At 41.1% G+C, this 16,724-nt stretch overlaps 1 protein-coding gene across 6 annotated transcripts in view; it reads right to left on the bottom strand.

The window, feature by feature from the left end:
* MYO1B (myosin IB) overlaps positions 1 to 16,724 on the bottom strand; it is a 169,237-nt gene that overhangs the window by 107,198 nt on the left and 45,315 nt on the right. For all 6 annotated transcript variants that reach the window (XM_037162933.2, XM_037162935.2, XM_053665160.1 and 3 more), the window contains exon 3: positions 14,641 to 14,756. In XM_037162933.2, the coding sequence (XP_037018828.1) occupies positions 14,641 to 14,756 (116 nt within the window). The remainder of the gene's footprint in view (positions 1 to 14,640; positions 14,757 to 16,724) is intronic.

The following is a 16,724-nucleotide window of genomic DNA, read 5'->3' as shown; positions in this document are numbered from 1 at the left end:
ATGCTCTTTTAATGCCTTCAAAGAGTTGGTTGACAACAATTTTTAATCATACCTTTCTTTGGGTGCATCAACCCACAAATATTAATAGTGACACGAAGAGCAAAATGCTCATTTCGGTACTCTTGTGCCATTCAAAGAAAGTGGGAAATTTAGCCTACTCCCAAAAGAGATACTGTAGGATCTTGTAAAGAGAGATATTGTAGGAAAAATGAGACAGACAGACAGACACACACACACACATGAAGATAATTAGCTTTTTAATAAATGCATAGATATATACACTGGAACTTTTTATATCCAGTAAAACTGTTTACAAAAAAACAAGTATACTTTTCTAGATTGAGAGGATGCAAGGATACTATGTGGAGGATACATTGTAAGCATTTTTGCAAAGTACTTGATCATGACCAAACTTAACAAAAGAATGACTGGTATAAATGTGAAAGTAAACTCAAAATGGATTTACTATCTATATTACATAAAGTGAAAATACAGAGAGACACTATTTACTGGGGCCGAAGGGGTGGGTTTTGGTTCTCCCACCATGAAAATTAAGACTGCTGCCTTAAAAGTTATTGGTCAGAGGAATATTAAGTGTCCTGTGTAATAATTTCTGAAATTTTATTATTTTTTCACTTTCCATCTTTAACTACACCCATATTTGAAAAAATAATTTAATTAAAGTTGTCCTTAAACACAACTTAAATGCTCCAGTGTAGGGAAAGTTCATTTTTCTTTATTTACCATCCTCCTGGAAAGAACTGAACCTAAAGAAAATTAACATTTGCACCAGCTTAAGTTTCAAAGCCAGTTGGAACCATTTTGCCATAATTCCTGATACACGAATATGTGAATTCATTAGATGAAATCAGCATCTAATTTTCTAAAACTCTCAATAAATATCAATATCGAGATTCCAAGAGGTTCCAAGAAAACCAATAATTGGGGAATTGGATCACTGAGAGATCTATTGCCAGAAACCATCAAATCACTTAGACACAGCTTCAAACAGTCACATTATTAACTACTCCTATAAACAACAGCAATCAAACAGGACACTTCTAAAAAAAAGGTTTTGTTCGTAATCAACCAATAAGACTCTAGTCCTGTGCAGAACAGCAATGGGAATGAAGAGCAATAACAACAGAAACATGGACAATGAACCCACAATTTTAACATGCATTTCCACATTTCCGTTTTAATCGGATGAAAATGGAAACGTGGAAACGCACAGCGATTACATAAGGAAAAATATTTGAATATGTATTTTCTTTCTAAATTAAACTGATGAACTCACGTTTAAATTCATAAAGAAGCTTGCTTTGCATGGTACCCATGAGTGAAATTAGCAAACAGCTAACAACCCTACTGAAATGACCACGTCATCCTAGTAAATAAATGAAATAAGCAGATGCCACACAGCACATGACCATATTTCACCATGTATAACACACTCCTGTGTATACTGCACACCTATGTTTTTTGGCCCAAACTTTAACACTGAGTTAACCTTCTAACACATAAGTATAAATAAAAGAATTTAAATAGATAGGGAATTAGTACTACCAATGTATAATGAGCATCCTTATTTTTCTCTCAAAAATTTGGGCAAAAAAGTATGCATTATACACAGCAAAATACGGTAAATCCCATTCTTTTGTCTCCCTCCTGGGCACAGGGGAAGACTGCATTTCCCAGCTTTCTTTGCAGTTAGGTCAGGTTGGGCCCATGTGACTGCACACTGGCCAACAAAGAAGGGCTGCCCTTGCTCTCTCTTCACCTTCCACAGCAACCTTCAAAGCCTTGTGTTCCAGTTGTTACAAGTAGAAGGCAGCTTGGATCTGAGTCACGCACGAATAAGAGGAGGTCCTCCAAGGAAAGCCACCTGACCTGAGCCCCTTCAGACTGTGCCAAAGCTGCAAAACCAGCCTTCACTGTGTGTTACGTGGGATGTAGCGGCTGGTTGGCCAAGCAGAACCTACCTGATTCTAAGTAGCACACCCCTTATGTTCTTTAACTCGATCTCAAACTACTCAGACTGTAACCTCGAGTTTCATGTAAGACAGGTGGAAAATTGATAGCAACCAGCACAGAACAGCCAAAGGCTAAAAATCTCTCCAGTCCCTGACACGTGTCTTACACCAGGTCCCTTAACGTAAGGTGTGGGCATCTCAGGGCACGCCCATGAGGAGCCACTGGAGGGTGGATATAAAATGTTAGAACTTCCATTTACATGTCTTTACTTATCACTTTTAAAAGCTCTCATTCTTGTGCATGTTTTATAATGTATATAATACATGAGGATGACATTACTTGAATTTACAGATAAATAAACATACTAGACAGATTTTAACACTTCCAATTTTGAGGCAACAGAATATGTACTGGCAAAATGCATAGTCCTTGCTCAAAAGATACTTACTCTTGTATAAGTCCAATACTTAAACAGGAAACAATTAATACACTATTTAAGAGCGTATTCAGTAAAGTGTCATATAATTTTGATATAATGCACATTATGGAAAAAAATGTTAGGGCCACCAAGTGTTCCTTTGGAAAGAGATTTCAAAATGCAGATGTACCTCGGATGCATCTAGAAAAGTAAGTAGAATTTGAATATGTGGAGAAGGATGAAGTAAGTGTAACAGAAGATGCGGCCAGGCTGCCTAGAAAGGAGAAATAAAAGCAGCAGTGGGGGAGGCAAGAAGGGGCCAGGTGAAGGAGAGCTTACAACTAGCTGACCACCAGCAACAAATTTATTCAAACTCAACCTCTTCATTTTCACAGCCAAAATTTTCACTTAAGACTGATTTTAATTTTATTTCTTTAATTTTTAGAGAGAGGAGAAGGGAGGTAAAGAGGGAGAAAAATATCAATGTGTGGCGCGCTCCCTACTGGGGGCCTGGCCTGCAACCCAGGCATGTGCCCTGATTGGGAATCGAACCAGCAACCCTTTGCTTTATAGACTGGCATTGAATCTACGGAGCCACACCAGCCAGGGCCTGATTTTAATTTTATATGTTCTATTCAAGATAAATGCCAGATATGTCCAAACAACAAAGAAAAGATGAAGTCCCTAAATATAAAAAATGACAAAGATTTTCATGTTTTAAGATGCAACCTTAGCTACGCCTACAAGATAAAGTATGGCATTCACACTCATAGATAGATATGGTTGGTACAGTCATAATGAACATTATGTTACATTATTTAAAGGAAGCAAATGTTCAAAGCTTTATACACCATTTCTATCCATTTTAGGAACAATGCATACACATCCACAAACATCCACACACATTTCCACACTTCCTCCTTCCTGGTACCCACATTCCAGGAAGTGACCAGACAGCAATGACTCACCTATATCATGTAGCCTTAAATAGCTACAATGCGTTCATTTTGTAACGCGTGTCTTTTTATCTTCATACTTCAGTAACATTTTTCTTTACTACATTTCTGTGACCTCGGATAGGATTCTGCCATTTTGAATATCCTTGTTTTTATCCATAATGCTATTCGCATAAGCAAATGACACATAAGCCACAGCTGTTAACAATGGCCAAGGCAATTACAACCATAAACAGAAGCAGCAGCAACACTGTAGGACGGAATGTGAGGTAGGATATATGAGTGTCAAAGCAATGGCTTAAAAACTAGCATTTCCTAAAGAAAAACCCATGAGCCCTGAGTGACCCATCCTCATGAAAATATAGAAGCTGAAGGTGGAAAAGGACCCATGTGGCAGCAATCTAAGGGCTTATGTAGGCAACCTGAGAGTATGCTGTTTCCAAAAGACAAAGGTCTCTGGTGCGGACCCACCAAATCTTCCCTCCATCCAGGTGCTCTCCAGCTTTCTGCTACTGCGGTGAACTAAAGAAAAAGAGTCGTTTCTGATTATTAGAAAACATATACATTCTAATTTAACTGTGTACTGCTAAATTTTGGTGAAATTAGGCTAAACCTTCTATAAGACTTAGGATGTTCTGAACATAACTGAGGGTGTTCCTTTCAGACCTCCCGCTGACCACCCACGCATCGAGACACCGAACACCAGCGAGAGGGCTTCACACCCAAAAGCAGCAGCAACCTCTCAGAAGTCAATAATGGCTGAAAATCAGTGCACTGCGTATCAAATGTTCCTCCACCTGAGTAACATTATGAACACCCCCAACAGCAACTACGGGTTCTGTCACAACATCTGTTTGCACTCAAGTCACTTCGACATTCAGTCATTCACCACATTTAGTCATTCATTAAAACACTGCATTTGTATAAACGCACACGCACATTTAGAGATATTTACCAAGTCTGAAAATGAAAATGTTTTCCATTTGAGGGCCTGAAAATGCAAGATTGGCAATTTTTCCAGACACGTAAGCTTATAATTTTAAGTAATGCCCTCATCCCAAATTCTCCTATTACTTTAGAGTAACCTTCATCATCCTTCAAGCCTCCCAATGATTCAAGTAAACTGGTACTTGAATGTTTTATTTTTAAAAAAGTTCTACATATCCCTCAAACACCTTTCCACCTTCCTAGCACCACGGTTCACTGTGCCATAGCAAAACTGGCTTTTGCTTTCCCTTCTGTATGTTGCTAGTTATTACGCTTCAGGGGCCACCCATTTCTAAGATTCCTTCTTCAAGTCTCAACACAGGTGACAGCTTCAGAAATCTCTGAACCTGCCAATATTTTATGCTCCCACCTTACTGCTATTATATTTAAGTGAACTGTTTATATGGCCATTCCCCTCTGCTCCCAACTCATGAAGTGAACGTAGAGTGGGAGAAAAAAGGGGGAAAAGGGCTGCGGTGGGAGCAAGTCAATGGATGGTGTTGCTACTGACCAAGATGAGAAAGAGGAGAGGTCGTGGGGCGATCAGCAGGCTGATTTGAAGCAAACTGAAGTTCAAGATGCTGCTTGGACACCCACAGAGATACTGAAGAGTTGAATGTAGCTGAAATGCCCAGAGGTCAAGGGAGTAGTCCAGTAGGAGACCTAAACCTTGGGGCAGCAGCACAAGGAAGACTTTAAAGCCAGATGTAAGTAGCTCCTACAGAGGAGAAAAGAAAAGGCCCCAGAACCAGGCCCTCAGACCCACCCAGCTTCAGAGGTGGAAAGAGAGAGGTACATCCCCTGGAAGCTATGGATGGAGCAGCCTGCAAGCTGGGGAAAAGCAGGGAGATATGGAGGCCAGAAAGCCAAATACACAAAGGGGTTTCAGGAAGGAACTGGTCACACTGTAAAATAATTTTACTACTGATAATTAAAGGAGGAAGAAGATTCAAGACTGACTATTGGATTTGTTACAGATGATCATGAAAAGAACAGTTTTAGTGGGGTAGAGAGATAAAAGTCTGATTAGGGTGAGTTCATTAAGGAAAAAGAGGTAAACTAGAGATAACAGGTATCTACAACTTCCAAAGGGTTTTATAATCAAGGCAGATAAATGGTGTGACAGCTAGGAGATGTGTAATCAAGGGACGTAGTATATAGCATTCCTGTTAGTGGGAATGAAAGAGGGAGAAGAAAAAGCTGATAAGACAGTGGGGAGGGGCTTTTCCCCTTTGCAGAGATTTCTGCCCCATGACAACCCAATTCGGGTTCCCCAGTCTCCTAAACATGGGCCTCTGAACTCTACTGAACAGTTTTTATTATCTCTGGCTTTGCTGATTTCCCCAGACTAAATAAGGACCAGTATTTGCTGGCACCCATTCAGACAAATTTTACATGGCTCCCTCTGCCCTACTTACCCAGTCCTACTGCACACAAGCCCCCAAAACAGACCATGGCCACGAGTCTCAGTTCAACAACAAAGGGGGTAACCCTCCCCAGCCCGGTCAGGGCTCCCCGAGTGGTTCCCAGTGCAATTCTCTTTGTAGGTGATGAAGTGTTAGACTAATTCTTCTCAGGGCTGAGGACTCGGTGCCACGCCTTTGGATGAAATGGATCTCCTCCAGACTGTTGTAGAATTTCTCAGAGCTTGCCAAAGACCTGCACTATTACTGGCAGGAAGCAGCCTATTTTACTGAGAATCAAACTTTTCCTTTCAAGATTATATATCATTGAAATAATCATGCATGCTGATATGAACGTGCGCTTGGCTTTATAAACAGCCTTTTCAAAATAAACCTTTTCATTCTCTTTCAAGTATGAGATGTGCAATTCGTGAGAAGTGATATAAATTCTAACTGTGAGACGTCTCAGACATACAGAAACATTTTCCGTGAATAAATGTAGTCTTACATCACAATGATTTTCATGATAAAAACATCATGGTGGCATAGAACCAACCTTTGGACTTTAATTTTAGAAGATTCATAATCTGAAAGAGAATAAACTGAGGTCTCTTTTTGCCAGGAGTGTACTTTCTGAAATTGTTTTGAAAATAGCCCCAATAAAGCAATACACCGAGTATATAAAGTTTGAGAGTCAAAGGCAGTAAGTTCATGGAGCTTCACAAAAGCTGAGTGTCTACCAGGCCCAGAAATACTTCTCACCAGGAGCCCAGCCTAAGGAAGCTTGCAGCTGAACAACTGTCCTTCGCCACCATCACTGCACCGCTAATGTGAAACCAATCTCTCTAAATGGAGAAGCGTGCTGACCCATGACCGTCCAGAATCCAACAACTATATGCCAAGGCTGAAAGCAAACCCATAAGAGTCATGGAAGAAAAAAAAAGGAAAAGGGAAATTTTAACTCTTTTCAAGATAGTGCCATTCCATTTAAGATGTTAATTTAAGGTACCTAATCTGGAGATTAAGGCGGAGCTGGAATCCCCTCCAGCACAAAGTGACTCGTGCAGTTACAGACCTAGGCCAATGCCAAGACTTCCAGGCTCCAACCTAGTGGCTGTGGACTTAAACCGCCCAAGAGAATATGGCTCAAAGATGCTCTCTAAAAATACTACTTAAATTCATTTTGTCTTTCACAAAAGCTTCCTTCCCTTTGCTCTACCTCTTTCCCTCCTAACTGATGGACAGTTTGAACAATACTGGTTTCTATACTGTCAAGTTTGAGGATCGTCTTCCTCACAAAGACTGGAAATGGATCCGCTTCGTTCACTGCCGCACCCAGTAGGTACCGAAAAGAGAGCCTGGATAAAGTAAGCTCTCAATAAATATTTGTTTGGTAAATAAGTAAATTTTCTAAAGCAATAAACAGAATGAATGCTAGACAAGAAAGCATAAAATGCTTTCTCTGCAAATGGCTTTTTGGGAGACACTTAGTCAATTCAAGGCTCAGCTATTCCCAAAGTGAAAGAGAAAACATGAAAGTCTCAGTGACATGACGACATGCGCCCTCTGTCCCACCCCCACGCACTCCTTAAGAAAGCACTTCCATACCCAGTTATACAAGCAGCTTCTCTGAAAATTCAGGATCTAGCTGTTATAAGAGTTCTCAAACTAAATAAAATTTTATTCAGTTAAACACTCTGATAACACAGAAGGGACGACGTCTGGGCCTTGTGCCCGGGACCCTTATCCTCAGTTCCGACCCCCAACCACAGCACTGGCTGTGCATTTCGACATGTAACTAGAAATGCTCTTCCTGATGTTCCCCTGGTTTACCTGGAATGGAGGAAAATGATAACAGGACTAACGGGGACCAAAAATTCATAGCGTTCTAGCAACACCATTCTATGGCCAACAGCATGTGGTCCTGCGAAATCAGTCTGGCACAAAATTAGAGGTCAGAGGTCCCCCAGAGATGGAGGGCTGAGGCCTGGACACCTGGCATGAGCACCATCCAAATGCTCCATTACTTACTTCCCCATTTTTAGGTAAGAGTAATCAGAAATTTGTCAAAGCCTTAAGCCGTTTTTCTGTTTTTAAAATTTGCTGCAGGGTTTTTCACTTACTAAAATGGAGAGACTGCTTGCTTCAAATTGCGCTTGTAATGCTTACAAGCCACCACATTACATCCTAATCTAGGCACACATCTTACTGCGGGCCTGGTCTGTGACCACCGGGAGGAATGCTGGCAGGGGCCGCCACTCTTCCCTCTGGTGGCAAGATCCCCCCACAGGCACCTCAAACCATTAGGTATAAGTGCTCTGCATCAGGAATAATTGAACCTGAACACTCAGTGTTAAAAAGCACCATAAAAATAATATGTTAGGTTACTTTATTACAAAAAAAGAGAGAATTCTCATTACATTGCATAAAGTTGGGAATAAACTCTGTATCCTACCAAGAATACTTAGATTTCACTGCCTCATCAGAGATAATGTTACCGAACAAGAGGTCCAAGGGAGGGGCAATACAATTTTTGGCCCACCTAGGGATGCCAAAAACTGCTACAGAACAACAGGGGCCCCTTCCAAGGACAGAATACTAATATCTACTGGGCTCCTCTGTCCGCTGCCAATTGGAAAGACATCTCTCAATGCCAGAGATTTGTGAAAAGGAAACAAAATGTTTATTCAATGCTATTTAGGGCTAATGCCTCCACTAAAATATCAAAGCCCTTTAGGGTATACACCTACACCCACACAGCTCTCCCTTCTCTCACTGTCCCAATTTCGGGTACCGTAAATCAGGAAAAGGGCACATGTCTGTTTTTCCAGGCCGCTGGTATCGTCAGTTGTGTTGACTGTCAGGCAGGGGCTCTAGTTAATCCAAAGTCATGTGGCACCTTCTCATGGTCCACCGACACGAGTTCTTTGTACTCAGTTCCAGTCAAAGTCTCTCCTGCTTTCCAGGCCACTCGGCCAAAGGGGGCACCCCAAAGCCTCGTGGGCCTCTTCTACCAAAGCTGCAGGGGTCTGCACTCCACCAAAAGCACGTGTCTTTCTTCTTCACCTGGCTGCAGGGATCTCCATTCTGGCAAAGCTGCGTGGTTTTCCCTTTCATCTGGGAAAGAGGGGGTCCGCACTCTGCCAAAACCACGTGGCTCCCTCTTTCACCCCACCAAGAGGGAGTCCTCATTCTGCTGAAACCTAGTGGCTCTCCCCTACATGACTGCAGGGGTCCTCACTCTGCCCCAAACCACGTGGCTCCCCCTTCAATTGGCTGCCACGTCTGGCTTTTAAATCCTTGCACCCATCTTCCTCTCTACCCCTATTTCCGACTCCTCCCAAGATCAGTTACACCTGCCAGTATTTCTGTATTATTACAAGTTTACTGGGCTGCCATCGTTAGTCTGGGCAGTTATCGCCTCATGTCCTGGAGCCAATCTTTTCCAAGCTCCCACACAGGTGCTGTAACTTGGGGGACCTGCCCCCAGTTACATCTTGGGGGAAGTGACTTCATCCCCCTAGCTCCAAGCCTGGCCAGCCATTTAACATATCCAAGTGACCCGCCAAAGGCTATAGATATGTTAAATGACCATGTCATAGATTAGCTGCAAGGCTGTGGCTGTACAAAACAGCCCTACATGTTCCTGCCCCATGTGTCCCTTCCCCCAACTCACACCTGTGAGGGGAAGGGGTAAGGACATCTTATATGTCTCTCTACTATTCCTATACACTTTGAGTTCTGGACACCATTCCAAATCTTTTTTTGGCACCCCCCCCTTGGCTGCACCCTGTATCAATAATAGCAGTAAAATGTAATTAAAAATTATTTAAACCCTCTTTTGTTCTGTTGTTATTGAGCTCTTAAGAGAAAAGAACTGAGAGAGTCATTGAGATGTGCAGGACCAAGTCTCTGACCTGTAGAAGCTTTCTCCTCTTTGAAGAGGATGACACGGAAACACACTTCACCATTTGGTAGAAAAGATGGGGGGTACGGTCCCATGAGTGGTTCTGGTAACTCAGAGGCAGGAAAAGTCACCTGCGGTTCAGGCTAGGGCTGATCAAGCCTTTAAGACAGACCCCAGGAGACTGGCAGGATTTTAACAGTACAGATGGGTAGGTGGTGGGACAGGTGGAAAAGACATGAAAGCCTGTGAGTCAAGAGGAGGTTCCGTGAAGGAGTTTAGTGGTGTCTGGGGCTGGAGAGGAGAGCCAAGGGGGACTGTGGAGAGCCTGAATGGCTAAGTCAAGCAACTAACTTCAAATTCACTCCAGTATTGACAGGAAGCCCATGAAGACTTCTGAGAAGGAAAGCAGCAGGATCTGATTTTATGAAGATCCATCTAATGGTGATTAACTCCATCTAGTACTGTACGGTCAAAGGGCAATCATCCAACAAAAGGCCAGTGGATTCAGTGACTAAAATATCCGAAGGTGTGTTGTCCTGGTGTTATCCTAACTTAGGGAAGCAAGATTACATAGTTCAATCATTTCCTTTATCTCCTCTCCTCCTCCCCATCATTCTTTCCTACAGATGGTTCTTCAGGAACACAGTTACTGAGTTGTCCAAAATGCACTTAGTCCTCCTGGGATATATATAAGAAAGTTTCTTATGTCTAAAGTGTTGTGGACCGCTCTGCCTGGTTCTAGGAATTGTATCTCGACCCCTTGTGGCTGAGGGTGAGAGATGACCTTTGGAATTCAAGCCGCAGGAGACAAAGCTTGTCTCTGGTAGCAAACGTTGCCTCAGTTTTCTCTCTCTGCCCCCAAAGCTGGGTTGGAAGTCAATGATGGAAGTGTAAGACCCCTCACAGCCGGGGTGCAACCTAATGGAAGGACTGGGGGGGGGGGGGGCTGCAACAAAGAGCAATGGACTCCCCCCCCTTCTGGAAGAAGCACTTCCTGGCTCTAATCCCCTTAAGCCTGAATACCTGATGGGGGGAGGTGCTGCTCCTTGCCTTGCTAGAGTGTGTCCTGGGGAAAAAATCTAGCATCACAAAGACTTCCTGATAAACCTGTGAAATCTGCTCTGCTAAGAGTGTTTTCATTCATATATTAAGGGCTCTAGCAGGAAACCCTAAAACTCTGTTCCTGACAGTCTCTGACTCATACTAAGCCCTCAGATTTCTTTGAAATGTTATCTACTATTTGATCCTTGCCGCCCTGTATTCCTGTGTATTAGAACCTACTAAAAGGCCCTGGAGGAGTGGGCTCAATGCCTTTTTCCCCTGAGAAACTGGCCATTCTCCTCCCTGAGCAGATCACATCATGTCTCAGTCACTTGTACTCTCATCCCTGGTGGTCAGGGGGACTTGCGAGGAAAGTCGCCCCCACAGTAAAGAATTTAAAAATCACACTGGAAAGACATTCCTCACACAATTAGAAAGGCAAACAGTGTCACACATGCCGCCCAGAGGACCCTCACTTCTCTAAGGAGGCCCCCAATGACACCCCACTCAGCGTGTGGCTCTGCACAGAACGGGACAGGGCTCCAGGGGAGAAGCGAACGGAAGAGGTGTGGCAACATTAGACTACTTTTGGAAAGGAGTATCTTCTAAAAAAACCACTATATTTTCCTTTTACTCATTTATATGCATTTCCACCATCTGAAAGTCACGTGTTTATGTGGAATGTAAATATTTTTCGATTGTCTAAAATGTAAAGAAAAATAATTTCTGGACACCTTCAAAAACGCATGAACTACAAGAGAAATATCCGGATGTTTTTGCAGATGAACAGTGAACAGCAGGTCAAATTAAATTTCCAAATATAATCTGGGATAAATTAGTTGGCACAATTTTCAAAGAACAGGATCCGGCAGAAGTAATGCCTGCATGAGTGTAGCTGGCAGGGTAATAATATGGGTGTAATCATTTATAGTTTGAATTTGAACATTTCGCCTAAAAAGTCACACGGTGTGCTTGAGTGTGACATTGTTATGTTATAGCATTACATAGTTATGATTTTGTGAGAAAAGATTTTGTAATAAAAAGGGGCATTATTTGTGCTAGACCCTGTGTATGGTCTGAGCTGCCATTTAAGTTCTTTTTTTTATTTAAATTGGAACCAAATTCTTAAAACAGTTACGATTAGAATTGCATCCAATTCTAACCATAACTAATCTAGTTATGGTTATCTTATCCTACTAGATTGCAAAACTCCTATCTGAGAACATCAGGCTGCGTGTAAGCAGGGAACCTATCGCAGAAACTGTTAAAGACAGGTATTCACAAAGAATGACGCAGGAAAATGCATTAAAGGAAGTGGAAAATGTCCCACCCTGGGGGAGAAAATGGTGAGGAGCATGTCAGAATGTTGGCAATGTGTCCCCCAGATCTCATTATTACAATTATAATAGTTATCACAGTTAACACCAACAGCTATCCTTTTTCTACAGGGCCAAGGCAGATGCCATGGCAAGCACTTTACATATACCGTGTAATCACATCATCTAAATACCTACTAGATATTTAGCCCTCACAAAAATCCTATGAGTTTATAATTATTCTCCCATTGGACAGAGCAAATTACTTAATTTCTGAGCTGAAGGTTTTTCGAGTAATTTGCTCAAGATTACCTAGCTTGCAAATGGCAAAGCTGGGACTTAGCCCAAGTCCTGTTCGGTATATTTTGAACCCCTAGTTACTTCCAGATGCTAAGAATATTACAGTGAGCAAAAGCTGGCATGGCAGGCGAAGCTGACATGAATCAAATCGTATCATAAAGAAATGTTAAATTTCAACTGTGACAAGAGCCACAGATGCAACCTTGGCGGGAAGGGGATAAGAAACAGGTCTTCCTGAGGAGGTCCAATGCAATCTGGGATACAAAGAAAGGAAGGCTTTGCCTGGAGAAAAAGGGAGGGAAAAGCAGTCTACACAGAAGGCACAGAATAAGCACAGATGATGTAGTAGGAAGGAGTGTGTGAGGGTTGAAAAAACAAAGTGAGATGGGCAGGGAAGGTGGGATAAGGATCTAGCAAATTCAGATTCACTAGGTAAAAGTATCCCCTGAACCATGCACAGTGTTTTACAGGCCACAGTAAAAGCTTCTGCCTTTATCCTAAGCACTCTGAGAATTTATTTTATTGCTGGTTGTGACTGTTTTCCTTGGGGCGAGGAATGGTTAACTAAGGTCGTGGTGGCAAGCAGCTTCTTACAGGAATCTCTCAGGAGTGGGGATAAATGTGGATATTCAGGGCATGAACTTACATGTTCTAGAATAGACATCTGTAATATTGTATATCTAAGCATCCCCAAAGTGGAGATTTAAGCTGCATATTAAAGAATGGCATTGAAGTGCCTGGAAGGAAACTGAGGCATAGCTAAGGTTATCTTTGAGGTTCCAGGGTACAGGAACATAGGCGACCCAAGGTAATGGGATAGAAGTGCAGAGTATGAGTCCCTAACATGAAAATTGGGGGAGCAGGTTCTAGCTGAGAGCATGGCTGATGACCATTTTCACACCCCAGCTCCCCACCCAAGGCCTTCTGGGACAACTTCCCCATTTGTTATACAACCTACCTCACAGGACTATTGTGAGAACAGAGCCCTAAAACATATAAAGTATTTAGTGCTATACTTGCACAAAGTAAGTGTTCAATAAATACAAGCCATTATTATCACTGTTGTTGTAAAAGATCAATCTATGGTACACAGTTAAGGAAAGAAAAACATTTGTAAATACACATCTAAGACATGTTCTCAATTTTTCATGTACATTAGAATCACTTGGAAAGCTTGTAAAAAATGTAGATTCCTGGCTTGTTAGATGTAAGGCCTAGAAAAAAAGATTTTGTCATAAGCTCATAGGGGGATTCTGACATAGGTGATCCAACCATCTCACTTTGAGAAACTTCAAGGCCTAGAACTTAAAATAAATATCCAGGCATCGAATAAAGTATTTCATTGCAGGGACTTAACTATAGGAATAACTTTATAAACCAAATTTCAGACTTTATTTTTGTTGAGACAAAATGAAATACAATCATTTGCAAAATCTACTTCTAGAAGTCAACTGAACAATTAGAATCCACTTGACTGGCAAAATATATAGTATTTCATTTTTAAAAACCATCTTCATAAATTATTTAAATCTGGAGTTCCCAGCGGCCCACAACTGTCGCTGTATACTGCACTGTGAAGAGAAACTAAAATCAACATCTGGACAGTGGTAGGGATGTTCCTTAATTACTAGATTTTATTTCCCATCAAAATTAATAAAGCCCATCTTCAGTGATACAGAGAAAATTACTTTCTGCTAGGATACAACTAAAACTCTGAAGGTTTTTTTCAGTTTTTTTTAGTTCAGGGTTTCTCAACCTTGGCACTGAGTGATTACTGTAAGTTATTATTTACAGAGATTATTTACACTAACAAATGACCTTTTAAAAAAATCAAACAAGTGACTAAGTTCAGGGAAGGTGAAGTCCCTGTCCAAATGTACACATCTGATGAATAATGTCTGCGAAGATCATAAACTGGAGGTATTATTTATTCCTTTTGCTCAAAACACCATTACACAACCCAACACTTGGGATCTTTCTTATTCCAACAAGATTAGAAAGATGCTGCTTGGGCTCTTCATAATAATAAACAATGCACAGTCCTGTTTTATTTGCAAAAAATAATTAGCAGCAGCTGCTACTTACACAGAATTTTCAACAGAAAATATTTTACATAGTGAACCCAAATATTTCAGAACTTACAGAGCCTGACACAAATGAAGTGCTCTGCCTTTTTAAAATTTAAGCCAGGCATGAAAATTCACTTCTGCATTCCTTCATCTGATTAAATATAAATGACTGAAGAATTTTCCTGGGAAGTGGAGGAAACAGCTGGGCACATCTGTCGACTACACATCTTTGGAGTGAAAGGAAAACGATGCTTGAATACTGTACTTACATGTGAGGGCTCAGCTCATAAAAATTTCTATTCCTATAATCTTCCACCTTCTCTGGTGAATAAATGGGCAATGACCGGTAGGGGTTTACGGAGACCACCACACTTCCAATGTATGTCTACAAAAGAAAGAGTAAATACATCCATTAGTACACAGTATGGATTTTAACATCTTAAATCTTAGTGTGGTACAGTTTCATCCCTTTAAAATACTACTTCTACTACTTCTACTTGATCATACATTTTGTATTCTTCAAGAATACTTTACATCTCTGAAGATGCAGAATAATGTTTATTCATTTTCCTGATAAATGGAAAGCACAGGTTTATACCATGAGAATATTTCTCAAAATCTCTAGATTAATTTATGATCCTGGCTAAGAGCTCTCCAAAGCCCTGTCATCCTTGCCAAAAATTAAGTCACCAGCCCCTGTGCAGTGTGAGCAAGAGCTCTGCCTCCTCTGACTCCAGTGAGAACCAGGGCCCCCTTCCCTCACCTTTATCCTCCTGCTTCAGTTGACAGTAACCCAGGCTTCCCCTCCTCCCTACCCACAGCCGCTCCTATCAAACAGGGCCTTGGCCCTGGCACTGCCCTCACACAAGCCTGTCAATCTCAACAATGGACTCGGGCCACATTCAATTCAATACTAGAGCTACAGTTATCTCTTGGGCCTTCAAACAATTCCATATTATATGTAATGTGCTGTAATATCACTATGTTAATGTACTTTGTCCTGAAGGAGAGTAGTATCTTTAATGCTGAATTTAAATTTAATGCAGAATTTACAACGTACTTTCAAAAGCATCAGTGCTATTGTTCTAGCAGACACTAACCGTCTCGCCCCACAAACCAGAGCACTATTTGTCTCCCCTTCCATTTCAATCTTAAACTCCCAGCCTCGAGATAGTTTTAGTTTAGATCATTTCATACAAAGACTAGCGCAATGCCACAAGCAAAACTCACTTAACTGTAACCCGTCTTAGTAGTTTAAATGTGATAAAAATGGGGAGGGGTGCTAACTAAACTAGACAAGTGATAACAATTTTTTAAAGAAAAAGGTGAAAACAAAAGAAGAAAAGGTCACTTCTGACTTCCCCACCTTCCCAGGGTTATGCAACAGAAGGAGGCATTTTTAGAGCAACAAGTTTTTCTAGTATTGCCACCAATGAATTCAAGGAGATTGTTGTTATCTTTCTAGAAAACAAAACAGAAAAGAAAATAGAACAGCAGAAAATGTTCTGCTGATCTCTTTAAAACATGGGTGACAATTATTTTAATTATAAAAGACTTTTCCCCAAACTGGAAAAGTGGTCATTTTTATACACACTTTTATTCTGTCAGAACATAATCTTATCAAGAATAGAATAGAGTGCTGCTGTGGGAAACAAAACAAATAAAAACCCTCAATTCCCATGCAATTTTTTGCATTTATTTCTGACATTCTATCACTAGCACCCAATTAACCTGGCCCGACAAAAATTACTCCCTCCCCCAACCAATAAAAATGACTCCAAGTTTCCTAACTTATCCCATTTACATAAGGCTCTTTCAAAAAGATTTCTTCACACTCCAGCCCAACTGGGCAACTAGATGAGAGATTCTAGAGACTGAATAATTAACTAAATTGCTTCTAACTAACTTACTATCATTAGTTACATTGGTAGATATGAAAATAGAATGATTGGTTATATCTTTAATATCTGTTGATTAAAAGATGAGCCTTCCTTAGTAGAAAAAGTACATGAGTTTACCTTTTTAGGTAATTTCTTGAATACAATAGTCAAAATATGTATTTGTTGTTAGCAGAAAAACCAATGATCACATTGTTCTTTAAAACCAAACCTCAGAGTGGCTAAATTCTTGATAAAAATCTGCCTCTGTGGCATTTTTGCACAGAGAACAAACTGTTACCTCAAACCCAATATCACTTTTGTTCCTCTTTCTCTTTTTAAATATTTTTCATTTTTAAAGAGAGGGGAAGGGAAGGAGAAGAAAGAGAGGGAGAGAAACATCACTGTGTGGTTGCCTCTCACATGCCCCCTACTGGGGACCTGGCCAGCAACCCAGGCATGTGCCCTGAGTGGGA

Source organism: Artibeus jamaicensis, unplaced genomic scaffold (assembly GCF_021234435.1).
Source record: "Artibeus jamaicensis isolate MK-2021 breed Jamaican fruit bat unplaced genomic scaffold, CSHL_Jam_final contig_391, whole genome shotgun sequence".
Lineage (NCBI taxonomy): Eukaryota > Metazoa > Chordata > Mammalia > Chiroptera > Phyllostomidae > Artibeus > Artibeus jamaicensis.
The sequence above is the reverse complement of the archived record's forward strand: the minus strand, read 5'-3'. Positions and strand labels throughout refer to the sequence as shown.